General features: G+C 36.7%; 1 protein-coding gene across 3 annotated transcripts in view; it reads right to left on the bottom strand.

Annotated features, from left to right (window-relative positions):
* LOC123558006 (WSCD family member GA21586-like) overlaps positions 1-27,176 on the bottom strand; it is a 61,562-nt gene that overhangs the window by 14,368 nt on the left and 20,018 nt on the right. Inside the window, exons 2-3 of one of the 3 annotated variants that reach the window (XR_008371140.1) lie at positions 23,398-23,763; positions 2,144-2,443 (exon numbers count right to left, since the gene is read on the bottom strand). Coding sequence is in view for 1 of the 3 variants with exons in the window: in XM_045349866.2 (XP_045205801.2) it covers positions 23,398-23,758 (361 nt within the window). In the remaining 2 variants the exon portion in view is untranslated. Of the gene's footprint in view, positions 1-2,143; positions 2,444-23,397; positions 23,925-27,176 lie in introns of those variants that run through there. The other 2 variants (XR_008371139.1, XM_045349866.2) reach the window with 2 other exon arrangements.

Raw genomic sequence — 27,176 nt, 5'->3', positions numbered from 1 at the left:
AAACCGTCGACCAGCAACTGGTCTTCGTGGTGTCGGGTTGTTTCATGACAATGCTTCATCACACAAAACGGCCATTGTAGGCGAATACCTGAAGCAGGAAAAGGTTGTCGAGCTTTCTCACATCAAACCATGTTTACTTTGCCGATAAGTTTTGTCATCTGACACCGAAATTGGGATAAACCTCTGGGATGGGACAGACTTTAAATGGACTTAAAACACTGTAATGACGTCATTCCTTTGTACTCGCAGTACTGTATTTTTAATACTGGACTGCTTTCAATGGGAATCAGTACTGTATTTTTCACTTGGAGTCCAAATTGTTTAATATTGCACTGTTAATTTGATATTGGACTGCACGAGGAAAACGTTCAATAAACACATTCAATTTACTCGTGTAGTGGAATATTTAGCAATAGCTGGATTCCATTCAAATACATAACTGTAACCCACTGAAAGCAGTCCAATATTATAACACAGTACTGATAATAAAAAAGAAAATTATTATCAACACAAAGTTTCATGTATGGATGCCTAATCAATATGGCAGTTATCGCAAAATGTTTAAAATAACATTATACAATATTTACATAGCTCTATTCTTTTCCATTGAAACTTTTGACGTTCATTTCGTATGAACAGCAAAAGGAAAGAAGCTAAAGTTACGTCATCGATGCTGAGTGATAACCGACCGTTGTTTTGACGACGTCCGCGTATAGTCAGTGAGAACGTTTCTTAGATGTCGTCGCAGTTGTTCCGTCTGGTGAACAGAATGGCCGGGAAGCTGATTTTAATGCTAAATGCTACAAATTGTACGCAATTTATTATATTATATAGTTTACAAATGGAAAGGAAATATAATATGAATATAAAAAATGAAACTATTTTTTTTCGGGGTTCATGCGAAATGAACGACAAACAAATTAAACCTGAATCGCTAGCGCGATTCATGGATTTGCCGATCCTATTCTGTCGTTCATTTCGCATGAACACCAAAAAAAAATCATTTCATTTCTTAATTATTTTGCCTTAGTCTACGTAGTCTTCCTCCCTAAACGACACCTTCCTAGAGCAAAAACTTGCTCGGAAAAGTATAATTTAGGTTTCTAGTTTTAAGAATTATGCAATAGTTAGATTCCTCTCTTCAGAACAATCAGTTTTATAATACCTATGATGGTAGTTCTGAGAGGCTGTACTGTAGTTAATTTCTGGATTTCGCGAGAAGGGAGGGCCTACTAGTCAAACCTATCCAAGTCCTTTCTAATGAACAAAGCCTGTATTAACCTCTTATTTGAAAAGAAAACAAGAGTGCAAGACAGTCATAAAATACGCTCGTCATCGAACTTGGCCTAATTCAAGGGCCATAATCCAAGAGTGCCTATGGCGATTCGGGTGGTTATCGAAGTTCGCTGAGACATTATGCCCGCAAATATTTGTAAGTTCGGTGAAGATCGGATGAAAACTGTTGGACTTAGACTTAAATCCGTTGTTTTTCGGGTAGTTCAAGGGCCATAATCCATGTGTCTGTGGCGATTCAGGTGGTTATCGAACTTGGCCGAGATATTATGCCCATAAACATTGTCAGCAAGTTTTGTGAAGATCGGATGAAAACTCTTCGACTAAGAGAGCGGACAATGCTAAATTCGCACTTTTTCGAATAATTCAAGGGACATAATGCAAGAGTGCCCGATGCGAATAGGCTGGTTATAGAACTTAGCCGAGCTATAATGTCCGCAAACATTGTCAGCAAGTTGGTAAAGATCGGATGAAAACCGTTCGACTTAGAGAGCGGACATGCTTTGGACGCCGCCACTGGTGTTTACTTACTTAAAAAGCCCCAGTTTTAAACACACGCACTTACATGAACCTTACTTTGTCGAAATGTTTTTGAATTTTGTAAGAATTTCGGAAGAAGTACTGAGATATAAGTAGCAATTCTTTATTTGCTTTGATCACAAGATGAACATACTGTTTTTGGACATTAATATGTTTATGAATGACAAATGGATTCTGTTTTTGAAGATAAAATACAAGTTGTGTTGAATAGGACGTGGACAAGGTTTTACTAAAAGCACTAACTGATATCAATATCTTCTGTAAATCAATTAAATGTTTATAATGTTGAAGCAAATGAAACATAACTTACTCTCACTACTGAACATCTTTGCAGGAGCAAGACCTTCTCCCGTGTTGAAAAACAATGTCTTGATTGATGGTTGTATCGCATTCTGTCGATTAAACTCAGCAAGTAGTGTGTTGTAAGGATTTCGTAGAATGAATATTGCCTTTGAGTAATTTAAATTTGACACGCCTATCTTCCGACAGTCCGGATGATGTGCTGTACTACTCGTTAAATGTGTTTTTACTATAAATATTTTTCCACGCGTTGGACACATCTTAGAACCAACAAAGTTCCAGTCTGTGTAGATACTCCCTGTGTGTAATCCTGCAAATAATATTACAATAGATTAACATAATGATGTTTTCGTCTTGCGTTACTACAAAAATGTCTTGTATCTAAACATTTAGCTGGTATTGGATGGGTCAGGGTCAAATGGATGGGTCAAGGTCAAATAAATGTGGTGGTCGTTTGAAAATCGCTCTCGAAAAATTTCAATATTTTCAAGCTGATGCAAAATTGGGTTTATAACAATTAATATGTATTAACTGAGATGTTTACATGTGTCCTTAATGACAAAGTGGTAACAAACGTGACAAAAATCAGAAGGAAAGCAGTAAAGGTAGTATCCCTGATTTAAAAAAAAGCGTGCGTAATGGCGGATTTTTACCTGATCATTCTGATCAATATTCACCTGCGGCAATTAGGGACGATATAAGAGACGCTAATTCTGTTCCATTTGGATGGAGGTTCAAGTGACTTTAATCTAAACATATTGAAAAATTCGGTTTTTGAAAGTGATTCTTGACATACGGGGAGTTCATAAACGGAGATGGAGTGAAAATAATAAGGTTAGCGATTCACAAGGTTCACAAAGCACTGATTTGGAAGTTACATCTAATTCTGACACAATGAACTATCTGAAACGTATAGAAGGTAGAATTTTTCATGTTGAGATCAAAATTAGAAACACTGGAGTCATTAGACGCCGAACTGAAAGAACTATGGACTTATGTACAGGACAATATAAAAGTGCTTGATGAAAAAATAAATAAAGTTTCAGATAGTGTCGATAATCTATCGTTAGCGTTGAGGCAAGCCAATAAACACATTGAATTCTTGGAAGCGGAGACATAAAAAAAAAAGGAAGACAGGTTATCGTATCTCACTTCTCATTCCATTAGTATTTAATAGCAACATCGCTGAGGAGAGAAATGAAAAACCCCAGACCACGGAGAGGAAAGAGCAGTATTTTCCCTTGGCTTTTGACAATGAGGGTCATTGTGACCTCCACTGTTTCACATCTGGGGGTCATTTCCAAATTTTGGGGGTCATACAGGTATACTTTTAGTATTTGGAATAAAACTTTGTTTTACTTGTACTAGTGATTAAACAGATTAAAGTATGTCCTCATATTTGTTACCGAATAAAATGAGGGTAAAAACAGCTACGTTTGACGTTTTATTAATACATGAGCTTTAGATTTTACAAGTGTTATAATAGTAGAAACACAAGGTTTCTAATCAAATTTTAACTAGCATTCAAACAGGTGAGCTAACTCAAACAGAATACTGCTAATATTGTCAAAAATTCTAGAAAGATTACGATTCAGAACAAACATATGTAGAAAATCCATTTTCGCCAGCGGCGAATTGGCTAAGGCGGCGAACGATAGCGTGGGTCCTGCTTTCGTGTTGTTATAAGAAATAAACTTTAGTGCGATCCTTCATAATAGACAAGGGTCTAGATGAAAATTACGTTGGAACGTCCTAAGTTTGAATCAGATATCCCTGGAGATAGGCCCTCAAATGCCTCTGTTGTTGGCCAGCCTTGTCCAACACATAAGTCTGACCTAGACCGGCCTCTGGTTCACGGACTTGTGGTGGTTCCTTAAACATGGAATATCACTGATACATTCACGTACCTCAAGAACAGAGAAAAATAAGGAATCTTGGATAAGTTACGATACACTCTACGTGGATGGTAAGCCTGTCACTGATATAACTGCTTTTGGGCAATCTATGAAGGTGCAGCTGTAGGTCCCCGGTCAGCTGCAGCACCTGTCTCTAAACGTGGTGCGAGTCGCTAGGGAGACGCGGTGCCCATCTTCGGGTTCTCTCTTAGAAACGCCAACGGGTTCACCAGGGATTAACTGGAAGACAATAAATCTAGAAGTAAAATCTGTACTTATGAAATCTCGTTGATATATGAGATATGGACTAATAGACATTTGCGAATCAAGACGAAGTGGAGTGAAAACACCTATGACGACCGATTTTCCACGGGTGCCATCTCAACATTACTAAATTATAATACGTGTAGACGGAAAATACTTAAACGTGATATGCCTGGCTTATAATGCCACCGTTAAGCAGTAGGGATGTAGCACTATGCAGTGGGGATGTATATTTGGCTTTGTCTATTCGTCCATCCATCTGTTCTTCAGAGAAAATTTGTAGTACGTATTGAACGACAGTCATGAAATTGTTAATTATTAATATCTGGAGTTGCGCACCCACGATTTTGCACATCTAAGCATGTTCTTTAAGTGAGCTATTGATGTTGCGCCGTGTTCGTTGTTTGTCTTTGTCCATTGTCGTTCTTCGTCCACAATTTCACACCCTAGAGCTTGCAATTTTAGTCCAACTTAGTCAGAATGGTATGTAGAAAATTTTGCTAAAGTATGACACTGGGTCATAAAGTTACTAGGTAAGATCATAGACAAAATAGAAAAAGTGGAAACTCCACAGGTCGCTCAACACACAAAAACGAAAATGTTGCTGGCTCGGTTTGATTGAGCCTGTTCATGGACGGTAGTGCATGCTACCGTTCACGCCCTCTAACCCCGGGTTGAGCAGAACTCAACATTTACACATGCTAAAAGTATAAAAAAAACAATTTAGAGACATCCGCCTTGTTGTCAATAATCCTGATTCCATTATTTTCTCCTGAATCTATGTAATACCAGGTCAGAATATTTGTCCTAATAAAATCTACATCAAGTTTGAAATAAGATTATCTAGGATCAAACATTAATATAATTAGGTGACTTTATAATAAATAAAATCTGAAAGTAGGTCCCGCGGAAGCACCGAAAACAAGGCAAACAGTGAAAATTGCAGACTCGGTTTGATTGAGTCTGTTCATGAGCAGTAATGGAAAATGCAACACTGCCCACGCCCCCTAGCACCGGCTTAAGCATTATTCAATCTTCAAATCTAAATGAGTTGCAATCAATGACCCCGAAGGGCCAGAAAATATAACAACACTGAGATGAAGTCGGGGCGATTTTTTACGGCCTTTACACAGCATTTAACACCCGCTGTTGTGAAGTAAATAAAATCTGAAAAGTAGATCCCTCGGATGCTCCGTGTCGTGGATATCCTGATTTTATTTTTTATTATACCTTATTTATCCACACATTGGATATAAAATAAAAGTAAAACCTTATTATCAAAGTTATTTCATTTAATTTTTACCTATTTATTTTATCATGAACACAACCTTCCGTAATTACATCCAACTTATTTCGAGTCCTTTTTAGTCGACACAAGTCATTCTATTTATATAAGGCTTTCCCGCCAAGAATACTATTTAAAAACAAAAGAAAGGCATGAAAAACATGAAATACATGTTAAATGTAATCCACTAATATAAGTGCCGACGGAGAACTTAAATAAAAGAATAGGGTCCGCCGGAAAATTTAAACAATATATTTTATACAATCGCTAAGTCTGCGACACTCCCGGCGACCAAGAAAGATACAACAATATCATATTTTCTATCAATTATGAATAATCCATCTATCACAACTCACAAAAGTCTGTTCATCGATTATCTCTTCACCTCTGTAAGTATAGATCATCTGCCACGTCAGACTATGATAGAGAGTGATTCTCCTTATATCTTGAACATTGTCTATGTCCAAGAATGTAACACTATCGACGTCATCATCTTGCACATCATCGTCCTGCACACTTACTACGTCACTCAGAACGTCATCATTCTGCACACTTTCTACGTCATCTTGCACTTCATCATCCTGCACATCATCGTCCTGCACACTTACTACGTCACTCAGAACGTCATCATTCTGTACACTTTCTACGTCATCCTGCACGTCATCATCCTGCACATCATCGTCCTGCACACTTACTACGTCACTCAGAACGTCATCATTCTGTACACTTTCTAAGTCATCCTGCACGTCATCATCCTGCACATCGTCATCCTGCACACTTACTACCTCACTCAGAACGTCATCATTCTGCACACTTTCTACGTTATCCTGCACGTCACCATCCTGCACATCGTCATCCTGCACACTTACTACGTCATCCTGCACGTCACCATCCTGCACATCGTCATCCTGCACACTTACTACGCCACTCAGAACGTCATCATTCTGCACACTTTCTGCGTCATCCTGTACGTCACCGTTTATGCTTACATCAGGCTCACTATCATCAAAGTCCGGTAACACTTCGTTGTTATTATCATCAATCTCGACTTCAACCACTAATCTGTCATTCATATTGCGTTCATTTTCGTCTAGGATAACATCGATGTTAAAATCATTAATAGCGTCATCCATCACGATAGGTTCCGTGTATCTCCTTTGATGGTATCCTCTTTTAATGTTAAACGTATATCGGTTTATGTCAGCTCTTGAAACACCGTGTATCATGGATAGATGATTTTTTAGATATCCTTTACGAATGAATGATGATCTGCAATTTTCAATCACACACCAGTATTTTTCAATGTAACTGTGTTTTTCTAAGATATGTCGTCTTAGATTCCTGTAGTTTTTGTATTGTCTCTCACATGTATCACATCGGTACATTTTTATTTCCTTATCTTAATTCTCCACAAATTTTAACTTCAATAATGCACACGACTACCTGTCGACCAAGAATATAAATGAATAGTTACTTAATACATGTATAAACCCGTGCACGATAAATTCGTGCGTTCTATTCAATAACTTTCTACGGCGGAGTTTATTTAATATATTGTGTAAAAATGATTCCCGCACTATTAAACAAGTATACAATTTCACGTGATATTGTAATTAGTATTTATTCAGTTTTAGTATTATGTACTCGCAGTTCCGTGAATGAAACAGTCCTATAGTACTAATTATAACACTTAATTGTCAAAGATTTGTTTTATTTTATCTCTCGCAGTTTTTGCGGCATTTCGCTCCGATTTTCTTGCGGAGCTATTTAATGACTGTAGATTATCATGACCAGTAGGAGTTTCAATGCCTGCTGTTATTTTGTTTGTATGTTGTGCAGTTTCTAGTAGAAATAATAAATTCAAAGGTCGATTAACGATTCGGCCTGACGACACCATCACTTTTGCTGATGTAATTTCTCCGTCAAAACTCTTTGGCAAGTCAATTATTTTTCCGTATTTCCAACATCCGCGGGGTAAATCTTCCTTTATAAGGACGACCTCACCGATAAACGGTGTTTCTGCTGATTGCACTTTTCCAGATTTCAATTTTGATTGAGTTCTTTCTCTCAAACTCAGGAGATACTCATTACGCCACAGTTGCCAAAAGGAATCTAGAAGTCTATGACCTTTCTTCCACAACTTCAAAATTTCTTTCTCAGAACTTTCAAAAGGCAAGTATTCTTCGTCACTTTTGTTTCTTTTGACCGTTTCTGGAAGACCAAGATTTCTGTTTAACGACAGAAAATGTCCAGGCGTGATTGCTATGCACGAATCTATATCTTCTTCGACGTACACGAGGGGTCGAGAATTTAATACAGCCTCTGTTTCTTTCAAAAATGTTTGCATTTGCATGTTTGTAACTAGAGTACAACCGATTGTTTTCCGGAGAGTTCGTTTTACCAGTCCGACCAATCGCTCGTAGTACCCTCCCATCAAGGGTGAAACTTCGACGATAAAGTTCCATTTTATGTTTGCATTTGCAGCATAATTCTGAACATCTTTGGAATGTACTACGTTTCGAAGAACATTTTCTAGCGTTTTGTTTGCAGCTTTAAACTGTAACGCATTATCACTTATCACAATGTCTGGTGATCCTCTCTATGAAATAAATCTTCTGAATGCCATTAGGAATTCCCCTGTAGTCATATCTTCAACTATCTCCAAGTGAACCGCTCTGGTTACTAAACAGGTAAATAAACATACCCATATCTTTTTTGGACCATTTTGCGTCTTGATAAATAACGGACCTAAGTAGTCAAGACCTGTTCGAGTAAATGGAGCAGATTCTGAGACGCGTGACTTTGGTAAAGGTGGCATTAACGGCATCTTGTATGGCCCGCCTTCTACGCGGCGGCACACGTAACACTTTTTGATTACTGATTTCACTGTGGCACGACCTCTGACAATCCAATAGTTGTACCTTATTTTGCTGAGAGTCTGAGAAACACCACTGTGTAACAATTCTACATGTGTTTTCCGTATCAGCAGTTTTGTAAAGGTATCACCTTTTGGAAGTAATATTGGTTATCTAGCACCAAATGTGAGATCCGAATGTTCAAGTCGACCTCGGCATCTTAAAAGTCCACTATCGTCAACAAATAATCCTAGCTGACGTTGTAGGTTGTTGGGTTTTTAGCTAATGTCGCATTTATAGTGTCTGAAAAATATTTTCTTTGAATGCACCTCAGCCACGTTGTCTCTGCATCTTTTATTTCTTCACTTGTTAGATTACCACATGTTCTATTAGATCTGCCAAGAATGTTCTTTACAAATCTAGAAGCATAGGCTGTCACTCTCAATACTTTTGTCATTGATGAATATTTTTCAATATCAATTCCGATAGGTCCTGCATCAGAATTCACACACATGCTGTTAACGGTTTGAATTTGAGATTGTTTTGTCTGTAATTTATCCGTTTCAATGTCTTCCAGTGAATTTTCCTCTAAATTCTGCTCGCCACAATCCGAATGAGGCCATTCTGATTTTGCCAAAGACAACCACTTTGGTCCATGCCACCAAATATCACTATTTTGTAATGTATCTATGTTAACACCACGAGACGCGACATCGGCTGGGTTTTCAGATGTCGGTACGTATCCAAATGTGATATCTTTGTGTGTGTTGATTTCTGTTACTCTGTTTCTGATGAATACCGACTTGTCCTTTTTCGAACGTATCCAGTGTAGCACACATTGAGAATCTGTCCATAAAAAATATTGATCGAGATCGAGACTCAACTGCTTTATCACAAACTGTAAACAGCGAACTCCAATTAGAACAGCCATTAATTCCAGTTTTGGAATTGTCAATTTCTTCACCGGAGCAAGTCTTGCTTTAGCAAATATTAGCATCGCTTTAGTTCCACAACTGTTTTCTTGGTGGAGATAGACACAACACGAGTACGCCTTTGCTGAAGCATCGCAGAAACAAGTCAGACATTTTTTACTATCTTTTTCGGTTTTTTCAACTGAAATCACATATCGAGGTATCTTACATTCGCTAATTTTCATCAAATCTTTCTTAAGCGATATCCACTCAAGTTTTTCAATTTCGCCAATATCTTCGTCCCACTCTAATTTTTTAGTCCATAATATTTGGAGAAGGAGTTTACCTTGTAAGATAGTGGGAGAATACAAACCAAGTGGATCGAAAATTGATGCAACCGTTTTTAGGACACTACGCTTTGTTTCTTTCATTTCTGTATCTTGTACCACTACAGATGACTTTATTGAAAGTTCATCTGTCTCTGTATCCCAATTATGTCCAAGCACTTTCATTACGCGGTGGTTTGCCCTGTCCTTATTCTGAATGAATGCATTAAATTGTTCATCATTTGTGATCCATTCTCTCAAGTTCATAGAGATTTCATCGAACATCGATTTTCCTTCTTGATACATATTGATCGCTTCAGATATAGTTTCTGTACCAGTTACTAAGTTGTCAACATAAATGTCGTTTTTTATCTTCTCAGCTATCTGAGTACCAAAAGATTCTAGATGATATTCAACGGTTGCTCCAAGCAAAAATGGAGATGATATGACTCCAAATGGCACTCGACAAAACCGATATTCGGTAATGTTGTTTTTCTCTGTAACTGGTTTATTGAAGTCTTTAATCCACAAGAAACGAGTCACATCTCTATCAATAGGCCGAAGACCTATTTGTAAGAACGCTTTCTCTATATCGGCTACCAACGCAATTTTATGAAGCCGAAACCTCATGAGCATACCACAGAGGTCATGTAACATCACCGGACCTCTATACAAGTTCAAACTTCTGTCGCTTTGTTTTGCTCTTGCGGATGCGTCATACACAATACGCAGTTTAGTTGTTGATTTTGTTGGCGTAACAACTGCATGATGAGGGATATAGTGTATGAGACCAGCTCTTGTAGTACGTTTATCAACCTCTTCAATTATCCCTTTCTTAAGTTGTTCGTCGATCACATCACCATACATTTTCATGAGTTCTGGTTTCTTTTGCAATTTTGAAATAGTAGATTTAAGTCTACCATAGGCTAATTCGCGATTAATCGGTAGAAGTGGCTCTTCGTCCTTCCAGGGCCATGTTACTTGATATCTACCTTGAGAAAACTCCAAGGTGTTTCTAAAGTTTTTCATAGCTCTTTCATCGTTAGACATCTCTGGGTTGTCCATTACACCAATCGACTCCACTTTCCAAAAGTCTTCTAAGTTTGGTTTAACTGGCAATGAATTATCAACACCTGTGAACGCACATGTCTTCGCCAAAGAACTACCATGTGTCAAGATCAGCATATTGACATCATAACTGTCTTCGTCAACTTTTTGAGTTCGTCCGGTTAGTATCCACCCGCACTTGGAGCTGTGTAAATAAAGTCCCGGTTGAATCTCGAGTTTCTGACACAACACGATATCTAAGTAGTAGTCGTTGCCTAGTAGCATCTCGATTTCACAAGATTCATTTCCATTTGCAACTGTATCAGCTAAGTCTACAGATTGGAGTATATAGTTTGCGTTCTCTGACAACTGTCCAACAGGTTTTCTTTGAATAAACCCGCTAATAATAGGCACAATGTTCACAGACATGCCCATATGTTCTCCATTTCTGAACTGTATTTGCAAAGATGAGATCTTTGTTTTCACACTCTTTGACCTACCACTACCGAAAGTCATTACATGGATTTCTTCGGTACCTTCTGTCTTTAGGTCAAGTCGTTTCGCTAATGATTCTGATACATATGAACGTTGAGATCCCGAATCAAGCAGTATTCGGACATTTTCTGATTTGTCACTTTGACAGTTATTTACTTTAGTTTTAACAGTCTGCATAAGTATCATTTCTCCAGATGAAACTTATGCATTCTCCGGCGAACTTCCATTCTCCGGAGTTCCGGGTGAATCACAATCATATACTTGCTCGTTATTTACTTCCCCTGATAAATGTGTGCTGAGTTCGATATTTTAAATTTGGTGTGACACAAACTTCTGTGATGACTGTTTCTTTCACCACAATAAACACATGCCTTGCCTCTTGTACAGTCACTTGACTTGTGTCCAATTTTGAGGCATTTGTAACAACTGTCCTTTAATACCCCCTTTCTCTGTTCAATCGACCGATACATTGGACATTCATCGCTCCAATGTCCTCTTCCACAATATCTACAGAGTGTAGAATAGTCTTTACTAGCTGAATTAGAAGGACGTTTTTTGCTAGCATTAGAGAGTTTGAGATTTCAACCTCCGCCTTCCCCTTCAACGTCTCCTGCGAAGTTAACGTATGAAGTTGAAGTTCGATTAAAATTCCTTGAGATTTCAAACTTTACAATGAACCTTACTTCTTTTAATCCGCCCATTCAATTTATCTGTAATTATGATCGTTTTTCTCGTGCATTTTGATATCAATTGTCCGAAAGTGCATGACTTTTACAAGAGGTTTTAAAAATGAAAATTAAATAAAAACATTTCAATTAACATAATCATCGCATGGATATTAGTGTGATTACAAAAAAAAACAACATTTTATATAAAATGATGTCAGTATACAATGCACGATTGTAAATTATATATGATAGGAAATAAAAATGATAATAATATCAACGTATTCTTTTGTTGACGGTGTTCTTGAAAGATATTGCAGTTAATATTTTTTAAACAAAAACATAACTACTACAAATGCATTTCCCGATATACTTTGAAGTTAAGTTAAATATATGAGATAAAGCAAACACAAAAGACTGTTGACTAGTACTTCATAGTTTTTCTTAAAGTTTCTTTTTTTTTACTTTGAATTGGTACTTTGTACATCGAATTCCTTAAAATACGCGTTTTACTTGTAGACTGTACCTGTTGAAAATCTAACCTTTTAAAAGATATGTTGATAACATGAGCCAATATACACAATTTATGAATACATTTAACAAGCGATTTGATACACTCGTGATATCATACGTTTTGGCATCGTGGCACTCAGTTTGACTCTGTATAATGCCAAACTCTCAGACAGCACAATACAATCGTGCCAAGTCACCATGTGTTTAGCGAAACAGTCAAGAACTGCTAGGTGGAGACGAAAATTGTCGCACGAAATAACATGTGGGCATATACACGTATTTGTTTGAATATACTATTTCATAAGTAAAGCATGTGCAGATCAAGGAATTTTGATTAGAGGGACACCAACTTTAAAGAGGGGTCACCCATCCATGTGGGGAGGTGGGGGGGGGGCTTAGTCACACCAAGTTTCAAGACCTATTTTCTTTGTAAATTGTAAGAATCAAAGGGGGATTGACCCACAATGCCCTTCTGCCAGGCTCTGGGTCCGTGCATGTAAAGAATGGAGTTATCACATACGGCTAACAGGAAACTTCTCGCATCATGATATCATAGATCTGAGATTGTCTGATACTTCAGTCATTTTTTCCCGTCTTACTAGTACCATTTTCTGTTTATAATTAAAACGCAATTGTCTTAAGTGTCCGACAGAAACGGATTTTTTTTTTTTGGAAGTTAAAATAAAATGTTCCACCAAATGATAGTCGCGCGTTATCATTAATTTTTCAAGTAAAATGACTGTCATGCTATATGCCTCTATCCAGATTTCAGTCTTTGATGCCGAGTATGTGGACAGAGTAGATGTACAAAGACTGAAGTTTTGACTTTCGTGATATCACATCTTCGGACGTTCAGAATTTCACTTCTTACGCCAAAAAGGCCTTTCTGGTATAATCAATACCGCCTGAGGACACGAATATGCCGTAGAAGTTAAAGTCTGAACAAAATCTCAAATTTTCTCAAAATCAATTGATAACTTCATACTTCCAGGTTCAGTTCAATGTATTTAGTTAAAATCATTAGCCAAAGAAAACGTCATTATTCTTATACTTATTGATAGTGTTTCGCATTAAATTTAGTCCAGTTATACATATGGATAATCGAATAACTTAATAAGCAGAAATCCTGAAACTAAGCTTTTTATTTCACATAGTAATGAAGCGAAGTCTTAGGCTTACTTGATATTACATGGAAAACTTTAGAAGCAACGTCTAATATAAATAAAATACACGCATATCGGTGACGTTTTACCCCAAATATATATGAGAGACGTTGAAGGGGAAGGCGAAGGTTGAAATCTCAAACTCTCTAATATTAGCCACTAAAGCTTCACCAGATGTAAATCTTCGTTGTTCTCCTTGTATGCCTCTCCTTGGACCGAAACTTGACGTTGGTCCATAGACGTCTTTCTTATATCCAACACCAGAGTTTCTCTGAGCCCCAGTGTTTACCTTTGGTTTGTTTTCATTCGTGTTAGGTTTCTTTTCGGCTCTCTCACGAGCAACTATGTAGTCTTTTAGTCTCCCACGGAGTGATTGCAATGTCCACTTATTGTTTGCTCCGTTCAACATTTCTAGTTGTACGAGCACGTTCTCTGGAAGTTTTGCTCTAATCATTGCAATAAACACATCTTGATTAATGTCTTGATGTAACACCTCTAAACTTCGGAGATGCCTTTCCATGGTATCAAGAAACGTTCTCAAATTTTGCACACTATTGTATGCACTTTGAATGTTGATAATTTTGTTGTAGTGTAAATCGATCAACTCCTGTTCGTTTCCATAACGTTCAGAGAGTAATTTTGTGTTGAAGGAGCACATATCTAACTTTGGTAATTTCACTGTCATTGCTTTATCGTTTTCTTTACTTTCTTGTCGTTCATAAAAGTCTTCTTGTTGTTTCATTTGTTTTACCACAAGCTTTTGAAACTGCTCTTGCATTTCAATGATTTCTTTATATTCAGAAGAAGGGCTTGGTTTCTCCTCTTCTTTCAGGAGTTTGTCTTTTAAATTCTTAAGATCTAATTGACAATCAATTGCCACTGAACGTAAATGTTCATCTTCATCTACAATCTTTTGTATTTGTTCTGTGTCTTCCGATTCTAACTCGGATAATACAGAAGCTAATTTCTCTGATTGTATCTCAAGTTTACAAATGTACAACTTCAATTTCTCAATGCATTTTTCAATATTTGAAATTAGTAAATCTTTATCATCAATGTCAGATTTGATAAAGTAATTACCTTTTGTTATCTCTTCTGTAAGAGTGGTCATATATCTAGTCCGAACACCTTTGGCATATGCAGCAGTTGTCATGTTTATTCCCAATTCTTTTTTTCAACTCCTTATTAGTTGTGTTCCCGGATTCCGGCGCCAAACAATGTTGTGGATATCCTGATTTTATTTTTTATTATACCTTATTTATCCACACATTGGATATAAAATAAAAGTAAAACCTTATTATCAAAGTTATTTCATTTAATTTTTACCTATTTATTTTATCATGAACACAACCTTCCGTAATTAAATCCAACTTATTTCGAGTCCTTTTTAGTCGACACAAGTCATTCTATTTATATAAGGCTTTCCCGCCAAGAATACTATTTAAAAACAAAAGAAAGGCATGAAAAACATGAAATACATGTAAATAAAAGAATAGAGTCCGCCAGAAAATTTAAACAATATATTTTATACAATCGCTAAGTCTGCGACACTCCGAGGACAAGGCAAACAGTGAAAATTGCAGACTCGGTTTGATTGAGACTGTTCATGAGCAGTAATGGAAAATGCAACACTGCCCACGCCCCCTAGCACCGGCTTAAGCAGTATTCAATCTTCAAATCTAATTGAGTTGCACAACGTTAACACACTAGAGGCCGTGATTTATTTTCGATTTTTATAAATCAAATCTATAATAAGTGTTCTTTGGAAGCATAGAATGCAAGCAAGCAAGACACTAGCAGACTCAGTTTGATTGAGTATGTTCATGAGAAGTAATGGTAAGTGCAACATCCCTCACGCTCCCTAGCCCCGGCCTATGCGGAATTTTGTTACTGTAAGGGTATAATAATTGAGTTTACTCTATGATACAAAAGGACCAGAAAATATAACAACAGTGATTAGAATCTGTTTTGATATTGATTTGAATTGGATTGTCTGCAATTAAAACGGGATCATGAGGCTGTACCATAGAAAATAAAACAATACAACACTCCAGAGGCCATATTTTTTACTGGATCTTATGAAACCGGGTCAGAATATTTGCCTTTTTCAATTGTATGTTAACTTTAAAACGGAGTGAATATCTAGGCCATTAAGCCAAATTACAAAGCCATGTAAGTAGTTTTGTGAATGAGCGGGAATATCTTGAGAAATATTTTATTTGCAGATATGTACACAAGGTATATACAAAAGGACCGTGCAACGTTTGGTTGTTTTCTATTACTTTTTACAATATCAGGGTGGAAAACACTACACTTTATCTATAAGTTTCGTAAAGATCTATCAATCGATTACTTTGGTTTGTGGAAATTCATAAATTTTTGAATACTTAAAGTTACTGAAGAGAGTCTGATGAAAGATACGCATGCATCACCATCCTATATTTATTTCTAATTTCATGAAGATACATTAATTAGTAACTTTGTTATGTTGGAATTCATGGAATGTGAAATAAATAAAGGGCAATAACTCTGGTCAATGAAGAGATCCTGATAAAATTGCGTGAGCAAAACTGCCCTATATTGATCTATATGTGCGTAAAGTTTCATGAAAATAATTTAATAGGTAATAGATACCGTCAAAAATCCTTTTTCCCAAATCAAGCGGACATACTCTGCAGTAAAGGTTATTTGTCGAAATAAATATATCTTCAATATGAAGTAGAGGAAAAATAAATCCAAACATATCTATGTAAAAAGCGGTAACACTATGTGTAAGCAAAGGTCATTTGCTACTTAATAATTTGTGAAGCTTGGTAATTCTGTCTGAAATACTTTATGAATTATAATATAAGCATATTCAGCTATTTCCCGAAACATATCAAGGGAAAATATCTGCTTTTACTGGGTGAAATCGGGTGAGCAAAAATAATAAAACATTATGAGCAAAAATAATAAAACATTATATGAGGTTTGGTCCTACTTGCTGAAATATTTTTTTTTAATTATAAGCATTTGCATTTTTTCCCACAACAATGGTCCGAGGGTGTAAATATTTCATTATTTTAAGAAAAATGACCCAAACGATGTAAACAATTACAGGGGCATTATACTAGTAAGTTGTTTTGCAAAAAGAATTCACAGGTGTACAAAATAACAGATTAAGTTCTTGGGTAGAAAACAAACATGTACTAAGTGATAGCCAATTTGACTAGATCTAGAAGGTCCACTATATTTGTTCTAAATGCTGTCATACAAAAAGTCTTACATGAAAAGGGTAGACTATATTGTGTATTCGTAGCTCTTACGAAGGTCTTCGACAGCGTATACCTGAATGGTTTATGGTTCCAGTTATACAAAGCTTGAATATATAAAGGGAAAATATGAAATGTAATAAGAAGTATGTACAATAATGAGAAGTGTTGCATACAGGGTTGTAATACATTTTCAGATTTTTTTTTAATAAGCAGTTTGGCTCAATCAAGGTGGGGGAGGGGGTAATGTCTACTCCATTATTATCATTGTAAAAGACCTAGAGTTATTTCTTCAAAGAGACCAAACAAGTGACTTGACAAAAGATGATATTACCTTTATCCTAATGTTGTTTGCTGATGACATTGTAGTACTTGGTAACACTGTGCAAGAGTAGTAACCTTGACATAATGGAAATATATTGTGATAAATGGGGTTTAGAAGTAAACTCAAGTAGAACAAAGGTAATCGTTTTCAAAAGACGTGAAAATCAGAGAGTTAATGAGCAATGGTATTATGGTGGTAATGAACTTGAAGTAGTAAATGATTTTAACTATTTGGGTACTGTTTTCAATTACACTGGAAACTGCACTGAAACAAGAAAATTTAGCAGGAGTGGGACTGACAGCCCACACTGTCCACTTCAATAATATACAGAAATATAAACTAACACCCAAAATCATATGTCATGTGTTCGACGCATTCGTAGAGTCTACACTAAGTTATGCAAGGGAGGTCTGGGCTTTGTCAAAGTCAAAAGAAATAGTACGTATACATCTAAAATTTTGTAAAAGCCTACTAAGAATAAAAACCTCAGGACTTAGTAGCAACATGGGAGTGTATGCTGAACATGTAAGATTTCCATTATATGTAAACAGATATCCAAGAATAATTAAGTACTGGTGTAAAGTTGTAAACTCAGAAAATATTATTTGAAAACACAAACAATGCTGGCCATGTGACATTTTATTTCTCAACTACACTCTTTTATCAAATGTAGCAAATCAAATCTTAACGAAAATCTTAACAAATAGTAGCACATTGTTTGTTACCTATAAATTACTTTAATGTTAAAAAAATCCCATATATAACATGTAAATAATAAGCAAGTTTACCTGTCCTCAATAAGTCCGTTTTCTCATGGTCCCGTACTAAGCGTCTAACACATGGCCAGGTAACTTGGTCAGCGCTTCACCTTGTTGGTCACGCAATTATATTTACAACACAACATCGTAGTACAGTTTCTTTATATGGTAATCGATCTCAGTCAGTGAAGTAATGAGTCACAGTCGGTCGCAGTTCTTGTGTATGCGTGTTTTTGTTCTTTATACTCTCGGGGAATAGAAAATCTCCATACAGAGTGCTACGACTCGCTCGAAAATGGAGCCACCCGTCTGTCGTGATTGGCGGCCCGTAAGCCGGAGAGGAGGGTCCTGGATATTGAGGTGCCCCATGGTAATGCATGCTTGTTTACATGTGTTCATCTCCTTTTCGGGGTATGGGTGCCAACACACATCTTTGGCCTTTAATTTGGTCTAGACGGTTTCTGCGGTCGAATTGGCCCGATACGATCAACCGGCTAGTCATGTCAAACCATAGGAAATTTCACACTGTAGTTACGCTTACTTCTTCTTATTCTTCATATTAAATTGTATCTTTGTTTTCATATTTACATTGCAAACTTATCTGGCCTTTTTTGCAAAATTTACGTCACACAAACTCAAATGTACTTTCCTTCTATCGTTATATTTTCCACTGCGTTCAGGAAACCTCACGGGGGATTTTTATGCTATATGGGTTCTGTATGAGGAAGTCTGTAAATATATATATAATATATTTATTGCAATACAACGTCTTTCATCCCATCTATTAGATAATGGCGGACAACAATAACAAAGGTTCACGTAAAACATAACATACGATTTCTCATTTATTTAAAAGCGTATTACAATTGCAGTATAAAACAATGTAAGACATAACATATATTGTGTGTATTAAATAATAGATGGAACGTACCTGTAAATATATACATAATATATTTATTGCAATACAATGCCTATCAATCTATCTATTAGATAATGGCGGACAACAATAACAAAGGGGTTCACGGGAAGGGTTATCTGATTTAGTATGGTACGGCATCCGTCAGTAGAGTATTGTATTGGAATGTATAGGTCATAGAGGAAAATGCATATTAAAATATAAGAACATAATATATAATTTACACTGATACTCTAGACCTTCGACAATTCTTATTTTATGACCTATTACATTACGTTTACACAAAATTATTGAACACTCCATTGCAATATGTATTTTAATTTCTATTTCCTAGAAGGCGGTGGCGTGGGGTCAATTGTTTGGGTAAAGTAGCAATGCCATGAATCCCCTAATTGCATTTTTGTAATGCAGATAGTGAGATAAAAATATTGCAAAATACCTGACCAAATATATATCTCCACAGTATCCCTAACTTGTAGGAGCTGGATATACGCTCTTTTCACATGTTCCCTTGATGGACTCTTTGGTGGGTGGGGACTGCAAGTGACGAGTTTATAAACCATTCAATATGGAAACTATAAATAAAGATAAAAGACCGCATACCGAAACAATCTCTGACGGCACTGAAGGTGAGAATTTTTCTCATCGATCATTCATCTCGAAGATAGCTTTCCCTAGATTTCTGGTGATTCTGTCCACCGACGGAACATTCAAAATGACACGTATCTCTCCTTTTGTGATTGCGGTAACACTAGAGAGTGTCGCTGGTGCTCAAAAATCAGTCAAGAAATTGCGTACAGGGGACCTGCTGACAGAGGTCGAAAAAGCAGCTCATGCACAAGAATCTACTAGGCATGACATATTTGACATCAATCACCCATGTAAGTGTATTGCGCACCGTACTCTGAATTCCTCGAAGGGGTCATTCGTTGTCCTGATCTTGCATAGGGTATCGGAGACGTAAACTGTTCAAGGACTTACTGTCATTACTGCAAGGCGCATGAAAATCGGACGACTTGGAAAAGAAATCAATACTAACACTATCATTTTAACTTTTGGCATTCCTTTTCTTCCTTTTTTTTGTAAATGTTGGCTATCTTTGTACAGAAGTCTTTACTATATACCAGATCCTCCTCAGTGCTACAATTATTTTAAGTTTGGCCATAACTAAAGGAACTGTAAAGGTGACAGCATCTCCCCAAAGTGCGGCCAAAATAGTTATTCTCATGAGCATGATACCTGCAGTCGTCCACTGCTTTGTGTGAATTGCACATTCGGCCCAGTCTCGTGACTGCAAGACATGGAAGATCGAAAAAGAGGTACTCCATGTCAAATTTACACAGGGCATTGGATTTCCGGAAGCTAGACACATTGCCAATACTTAATTCATATCCCCATCACTCACATCAACCTATTCTTCAATTACGAAATGTAACACAAACAAAACAACAAAATGTATTGATGCGTCTACGCAAACTGATTCTGTGCATGTTCCAGACTAACTGGTATCAAACCTGAAAACACACTACCTCAAGGAGAGTCTAATAATTCATTGGCCGAAAAATGTGCTGACATTTTCATGGCAAAAATCTCAAAAATACGTCAATCCCGGAGTGATTACCAAAACTTTGAACCTCAAGTAAAGGATATACAAAATTTAAACCAATTTACTGAATTGACTCAAGAAGAAATGAAAAATCTCATCAATGAATTGAATGCTACGTCTTTAGAGTAAGATATTTTGCCAACACGTATTCTGAAATCACATGTAGATGAACTTTTCCGTGTATATGTATGTGTGTTTGTGTTTGTGGTGTGCACGTCTGCGTGCTGTTGGTTTCGTTTTGGGGAGGCTGCGATTTTGGTACGTGGCATTCCCTGTTTGATATTTGTCTTTGTTTTTTTTTTCTCTCTAGTATCACTAAATTGGTGAATCTCTCATTACAAGGTGTTTTCCCTCCCTGTGAAATACAAACAAGCAGATGTTAGACCTCTGCTAAAAAGCAGGTCTTGAACTAGAGCTTTCCAATTATCGTCCGGTGAGTAATTTATCATTTCTATCTTTATTGAGAAAGCTGTTCTTTACAGATTAAATAAACATGTAAATCAAAACAGTCTTTTGCCTAAGAATCAGTCTGCATATAGGAAATACCACTCCTGTGAATCTGCACTATTTCGGTTGGTCAATGATCTTCTAAGTGGTATGGAGAAAAAGGAAGTCGCGGCCCTTATTGCGCTTGACTTAAGTGCGGCATTTGACACTTTCGACCACGACATTCTTCTAGATGTCCTAAAAGCACAATATGGCGTCTGTTTTACATTCAATTCACAACCGAAATATGGAAAATTCTTTCATTCAAAATATTCTTCTCAAAGTTCATGCACTATCTTTTGAAAATTTTATCACATTTTGTTGGATTCCTAGTCATGTTAGTATTCATGGAAACAAGGATGCTGATACTGCAGCACAGAAATCCCTTTAATTACCTCAATCTATTTTGAAATTACCATAAAATACATATTTTAGACCAAATAATACCAAATACATTTTATCTAAATGGCAATCGTAATGGAACAATGCTTCATTCAATAAACTTCATGATATTAAACCTACCTTAGGTGAATAGCACCAAGGGAACAGATCTATCCGCGGGGAGCAAAATGTTCTTTCCTGTTGTCGAACAGGCCATACCCATTTGACTCATTCTTATCTTCTGAACAAAGAGGAACAACCTGAATGCGTACCTTGTCAAACACCGCTTACTATTAACCCTTAGCCTGCTAAATTTCTTAAATGGACTGGTCCATCATTCCATTTGGGCAATACCATTTATTATTCGAAGAGGTGTTCACTGAAAATTAACTGACTGAATAGTGAACAGTGCAGACCATGATCAGACTGCACGGATGTGCAGGCTGATCTTGGTCTGCACTGGTCGCAAAGGCAGAATCTCTTGCCGCCAGCAGACTAAAGGTTAAACATGTTTTAATCGACTGAGGAGACTTCGCTCCACAGCACAGTACATACTATGACGTTAAATCTTTTGAAAGAGTTCTTTGAAACAGTTCCAGTCGGCAATATTTTGGTCTTTTTAAAGCAGATAGGCATTTATCACCAAATCTGAACATCAAATATTTTTATTCACATATTTTGCAGCATTCTTGTTTGTCGCTAGTGTTTTGGCATGTATGCATGTGCGTTTTTACATAAATGTTTTTAGACATGCTTTACAATTTGCTTTTTGGCCCTTTATATGTTTATATATTTTGCATGGTTATTGGAGATACTTTGCGGTTTGCGTTTTCAAAACGCTTGTTTTCGGCGATATATGGCCTTTTTGTGTCGGTTTGCCGTAAAATCCAACTCACACACTCACTCACTCGGAATTGGCAAACATTTGATCCATCCGTTCTACTAAGCATCGTAATGTAGAAATCGAGATGCTAGGCTCATTTGTAACAGTACAGTATACATTGTTTTTTTTTTTTTTTTTTTTTTTTTTTTTTAGTATACCGAAAAGGGTCTACATAAAAAGGCCGCACTTCTGGACGGTTCAGCGCCTTTAAAAACTCACCATTTTTGAAAAGCTGTTACAAGTGTTCGTTTGCAACAATGTACCACTATTTAAACTTAACATAACTAGGTAAAACATCGTTTTTGACAACCGTTTACATTTATTTCTTTACAAATGTCACGTCTTTAAAGGGGGACAATTCCTTTAGATTTTTAAGTATCCAACTCTATGGACAGAACAGTAAAACTTGCATTGGACAGATAAGTTGTTTGTCAAGATGTTGTTCGTTTACTTATAATTTCTGTTGTGTTGTGATATACTGCTGAATCTTAAACAAGCAACTAAATATTTCAAGTTCAAACCTGAGGTAATGAGATAAGTGCCGATGTAATTGAAGTTAAGAGCCATTTCCCGATTATGTCAACAATTACATTTCATTCGTTTCTTAATACGCTGGGTCAGTCGGCGACAACAAAAATATAAGGATAGTGTATAGACTTTGCCTTTATTTTGAAGAAGAGAAGAAGAAGTAACTTTGAGCCGCGCCATGAGAAAACAAACATAGTGGCTTTGCGACCAACATGCAGTCTGGTCAGGATCCATGCTGTTCACTTTCAAAGCCTATTGCAATTAGAGAAACTGTTAGCGAACAGCATGGATTCTAACGAGACTGCGTGGATGCACAGGCTGGTCTGGATCCATGCTGGTCGCAAACGCACTATTTTGGTTTTCTCATGGCGCGGCTCATTTTATAAGACTCAAAACTTTAAACAGTTTCTAGTCTAAAACAATAAATAAAGGTCAGTTTATGATTAATTATCTATATGCATGAGGGTGGATAAACATCTGGTTAGAATAAATCCTTACATTTAAACACCTTCTCATACATACAGTAACTAAGCACATAACATGTTTATATGAGAAATTAAAGTTCTATATTAATACTAATGTAGTTGATTTATGATATTGCCCGACTAGATTTACACTGCCACAACAAAACTTTTCAAGTGTATTCCGGTGTCCTACAGTATTGATATATTGCTTATAAACCTTCTTCAAACGCGTATAAATGATATTTACCTGTCGCTGTCTCTATAAGTTCTCTTGTCCAAGTATTCCCTGATCCTGGGTAGCTAGCTAAAGCTACAAGTGGTTTTGGAGCACTCAAATATTTCCATGACTGTGGACAACTAAAATTTATCAAATTTCGTTTCAAATATATGTAATCAATATTGCCATTCAAGTCAACTCCGTCTTCGAGACACGTTTTCATTAATTCTTTCAATGAATTTCCATTCGCTTCTTGAAATTGATAAGCATTAAGAGCTTCCTTGCAGCTTCCAATTCTTGTAAATATTTTACCAGTTCCATTGAAAACAAACAGAAGACCACCGAATGACAGTACAGCAATTCCAAGTATTTTAAACTGCCACAACTTCATTGCACCTAAAATAGAAGAAAATAAAATTCTTACGTTGTTATAATGGTTTTTTACTATCCCCACATCAGTCGCTAATGAATATATACAGAATACTACTACCAGTTAAGAAGATCAAAGATCTCCGTTTGGCGATTTGCCCGAGTTTCTCTTTGAAGAACTTCAAACAAACAAAAAAAAACACGATAGTTTGACATTGCCGCAATATATACGTTACGGTCACCAGCTGTCGTTTCCTCTTACAATGACAAGAGTATAGGCCAACAAAGATTAGTTGTGTGTTTTAATATATTTGTTGGTTTCTAATTTAAGATAACTGTTCAACATTTATTAAGCCTAAAATATGATAAGATGTAATAATAGACAGTTACTCGAGGGATCCAAGTGTGCTGCTTTTTCATCTCATTTGTTACCATTAGAAAATACCGTTAGCTCGATATTCAAGAGACTGCAAAAATTGCATCGACGTATCCTAAGTTCGACGTAACGATATCCGGCTACATTGGACGTCTATATTGTCTTTACATCGCATGCTACTTGTAGAGGGTTTGAAAGGGGAAAAAAATAATATAAACGTAAATACGATCTTACTTTTATTGATAAATAAAACATCTTTATACATTGGTACATACATAAAACTTGTTTTAAATTTTACATGTAAACATTGGCAATGCAGCAATAATGTTCCTTGTTGAGTAATCATTTTGATAACGAAAAGTGTAAGACAGGAGGGGACCGCGGGTCTCTTTATAGATGATTCTATTAACAAAAATACTAAAACACAACTTTATACATTTGGCATTATTTCATGTATTTAACCTTTATTAATTTAGTAAATTAAGTTAATTGGAAAATAATAGCAGAAACATTACAAAAACAAAATTAAAACAACTCCACAAGTACCCAGACATGTTCTAAAATAACACCTGTGCCTTGAATTAAGGCCCCCTTTTACACACAATACATCTATTACAATTTCGAACATATCCAGGCATCGACCTGTATTTGATATCAGGTCTCAAAATTCAAATCTCGCCGGGTCTACGATTGATTAGTTTTGGCTTGAAACGGCCTTAACTACGCAGCGCAGCGTTAACAAATAAAAACTGAATAAAACTAAAACAAATGACAAGCTGTGATATCGACGAAAACAGGTGTAGAAACAGTACAGGCAAGATAGCGGGACTGAAAATCCCATCGAGCTAAACAAAATATCAAGCTAATAATATCCAGGTAATGATAAAAAATGCCTATTTTTAAACGATATAAGTATTGGTATAGATTAACAGAGAATGATTTAAATCAGTTATCAATGTTTATGTTAATCTTTGCAGATGGCATCGTTTCATTCACAGCAAATAGCACAGCTAGATTGTATTTATCAATATTCTATTCAATGTGGCCTTAAAATTAATGCAAGTCTGCATTTTTGAAAAACGAAAACAAAATCATCCATTTGAATGGTATGTTAATAGTAAGAATTTAGAAATTGTAGATATTTTTGCTATCTTGGTGTAAACTTTACATACACTGGTAATATGAAAAACGCTGTAAAGAATCTCTCCGACCAAGAGCAATTTGCTGTCTCTATTTAGTAGAATTATTCTAGATGATAGAACGAGATTATCACTTTTTATACAATGGTTGCACATATTCTGCTGGTATTTGGGGAATATACGACTTTAAAGAAATCGATAAAATACATTTAAGATTTTGACAGTATGTCTGGGGTGTGCGTAATCAAACCCCAAGTTTGGCTATTTTTTGGAGAACTTGGTCTTTTTCCATTATCTGTTATCCTGAAAAGGACAGCATTGAAATATTGGATGAAAATAAAGAAAAACCACAATATGCCTATGTATAGATTATTTGCATACCGACACTGAGACTCAATATCTGATTTACCGCAAGGTCGATTACATTACAAATGTGTATCATACAAATGGTTGGAGGTTGTAGCATGCATGAATGAAATAGCTTTGAATATTTTCATTTGCAGCAATCATTTTGATAAAAAAAAACTTATTTATGATGATGTACACGCTGGATATCCATCGGTTGTGACTGCTACATGTTCAAGTCTTTACCAATGTTATAGTCCTTCGGTAGGGCATCCGCCTTGAGTGCGATAAGTCGTGGGCTCGATACCTAGCCGTGTCATACCAAATAAAATCTGGAAAGTAGATCCCTCGGAAGCACCGAGAACAAGGCAAACAGTGAAAATTGCAGACTCGGTTTGATTGAGTCTGTTCATGAGCAGTAATGGAAAATGCAACACTGCCCACGCCCCCTAGCACCGGCTTAAGCAGTATTCAGTCTTCAAATCGAAATGAGTTGAAATCAATGATCCCGAAAGACCAGAAAATATAACAACACTGAGACGTGAAAATGGTACTAGCAGCTTCCTCACGTGGCGCTCAGCATTAATGTTCTTGTTAAACCTTTTGAAACCTTCCCTCGTGGGAATTTTTGATTAAGCTTTTACGCCTCATAGGCCTTGGTTTACCATAGGAATATAAGTAGAAGTTCTTGAACACATCATTCACAGCAACATCATGTACCATTTTGACATACACCATATCCTCACGGACAGCCAACATGGTTTCCGCATAAAGCGTTCCTTTGACACCCAACTTATCACCACCATCAGTAATCTCGCCAAAGGCATAGACAACAACCATCAGATTGACGCCGTACTACTTGATTTCTCCAAAGCCTTCGACAAAGTTTCAAACTCGCTTCTATTACAGAAACTAGATCACTCCGGTGTCCGCGGAAACATCTACTCATGGATCGAAGACTTTTTGTCATCAAGAACCCCTAAGGTTGTCCTTGCGGGCTCCAGTTCAGCTACCTCCTCCGTCACTTCCGGTGTTCCCAAGGGCAGTGTTCTTCACCCTCTTCCGTCCAAAGTTAAGTCCACAGCTCAATTGTTTGCGGGTGACTGCCTTCTAAACAGGATCGTCAACACCAAGGAAGGATACCCGCCAGCTGCAAATATACCTTGACAACCTTGCATCATGGGAGCATGATTGGCAGATGGCATTCAATCCTGACAAATGCGAAGTTGTACACATAACCACAACGAGACACCCTGAAATCGCCCCCTACAGCATTCACGGCATTCAACTGAAAACAACAAACAACGCAAAATACCTTGGTGTTGTCATATCAAATGACCTCTCCTGGAAAAAGCACATTGATAACATCACTAAAAAGGCAAATTCCACCATGTCCTTTATCAAGAGAAATATCCGTTCTAGTCCCCTGAGTGTCAAGTCCAATGCGTTCAACACCTATGTCAGTCCAACTTTGGAGCATGCCTAATCAGTCTGGTCCCCTCACTCCGAAAGTCAAATCAACCAACTTGAGATGGTCCAACGGAGAGATGCTAGATTTGTGAAGAATAACTACGACCGAA

This window comes from Mercenaria mercenaria, chromosome 5, assembly GCF_021730395.1.
Source record: "Mercenaria mercenaria strain notata chromosome 5, MADL_Memer_1, whole genome shotgun sequence".
In the NCBI taxonomy this organism is placed as follows: domain Eukaryota; kingdom Metazoa; phylum Mollusca; class Bivalvia; order Venerida; family Veneridae; genus Mercenaria; species Mercenaria mercenaria.
Note: the sequence above shows the minus strand (reverse complement) of the source record. Positions and strands in the feature narration are given on the sequence as shown.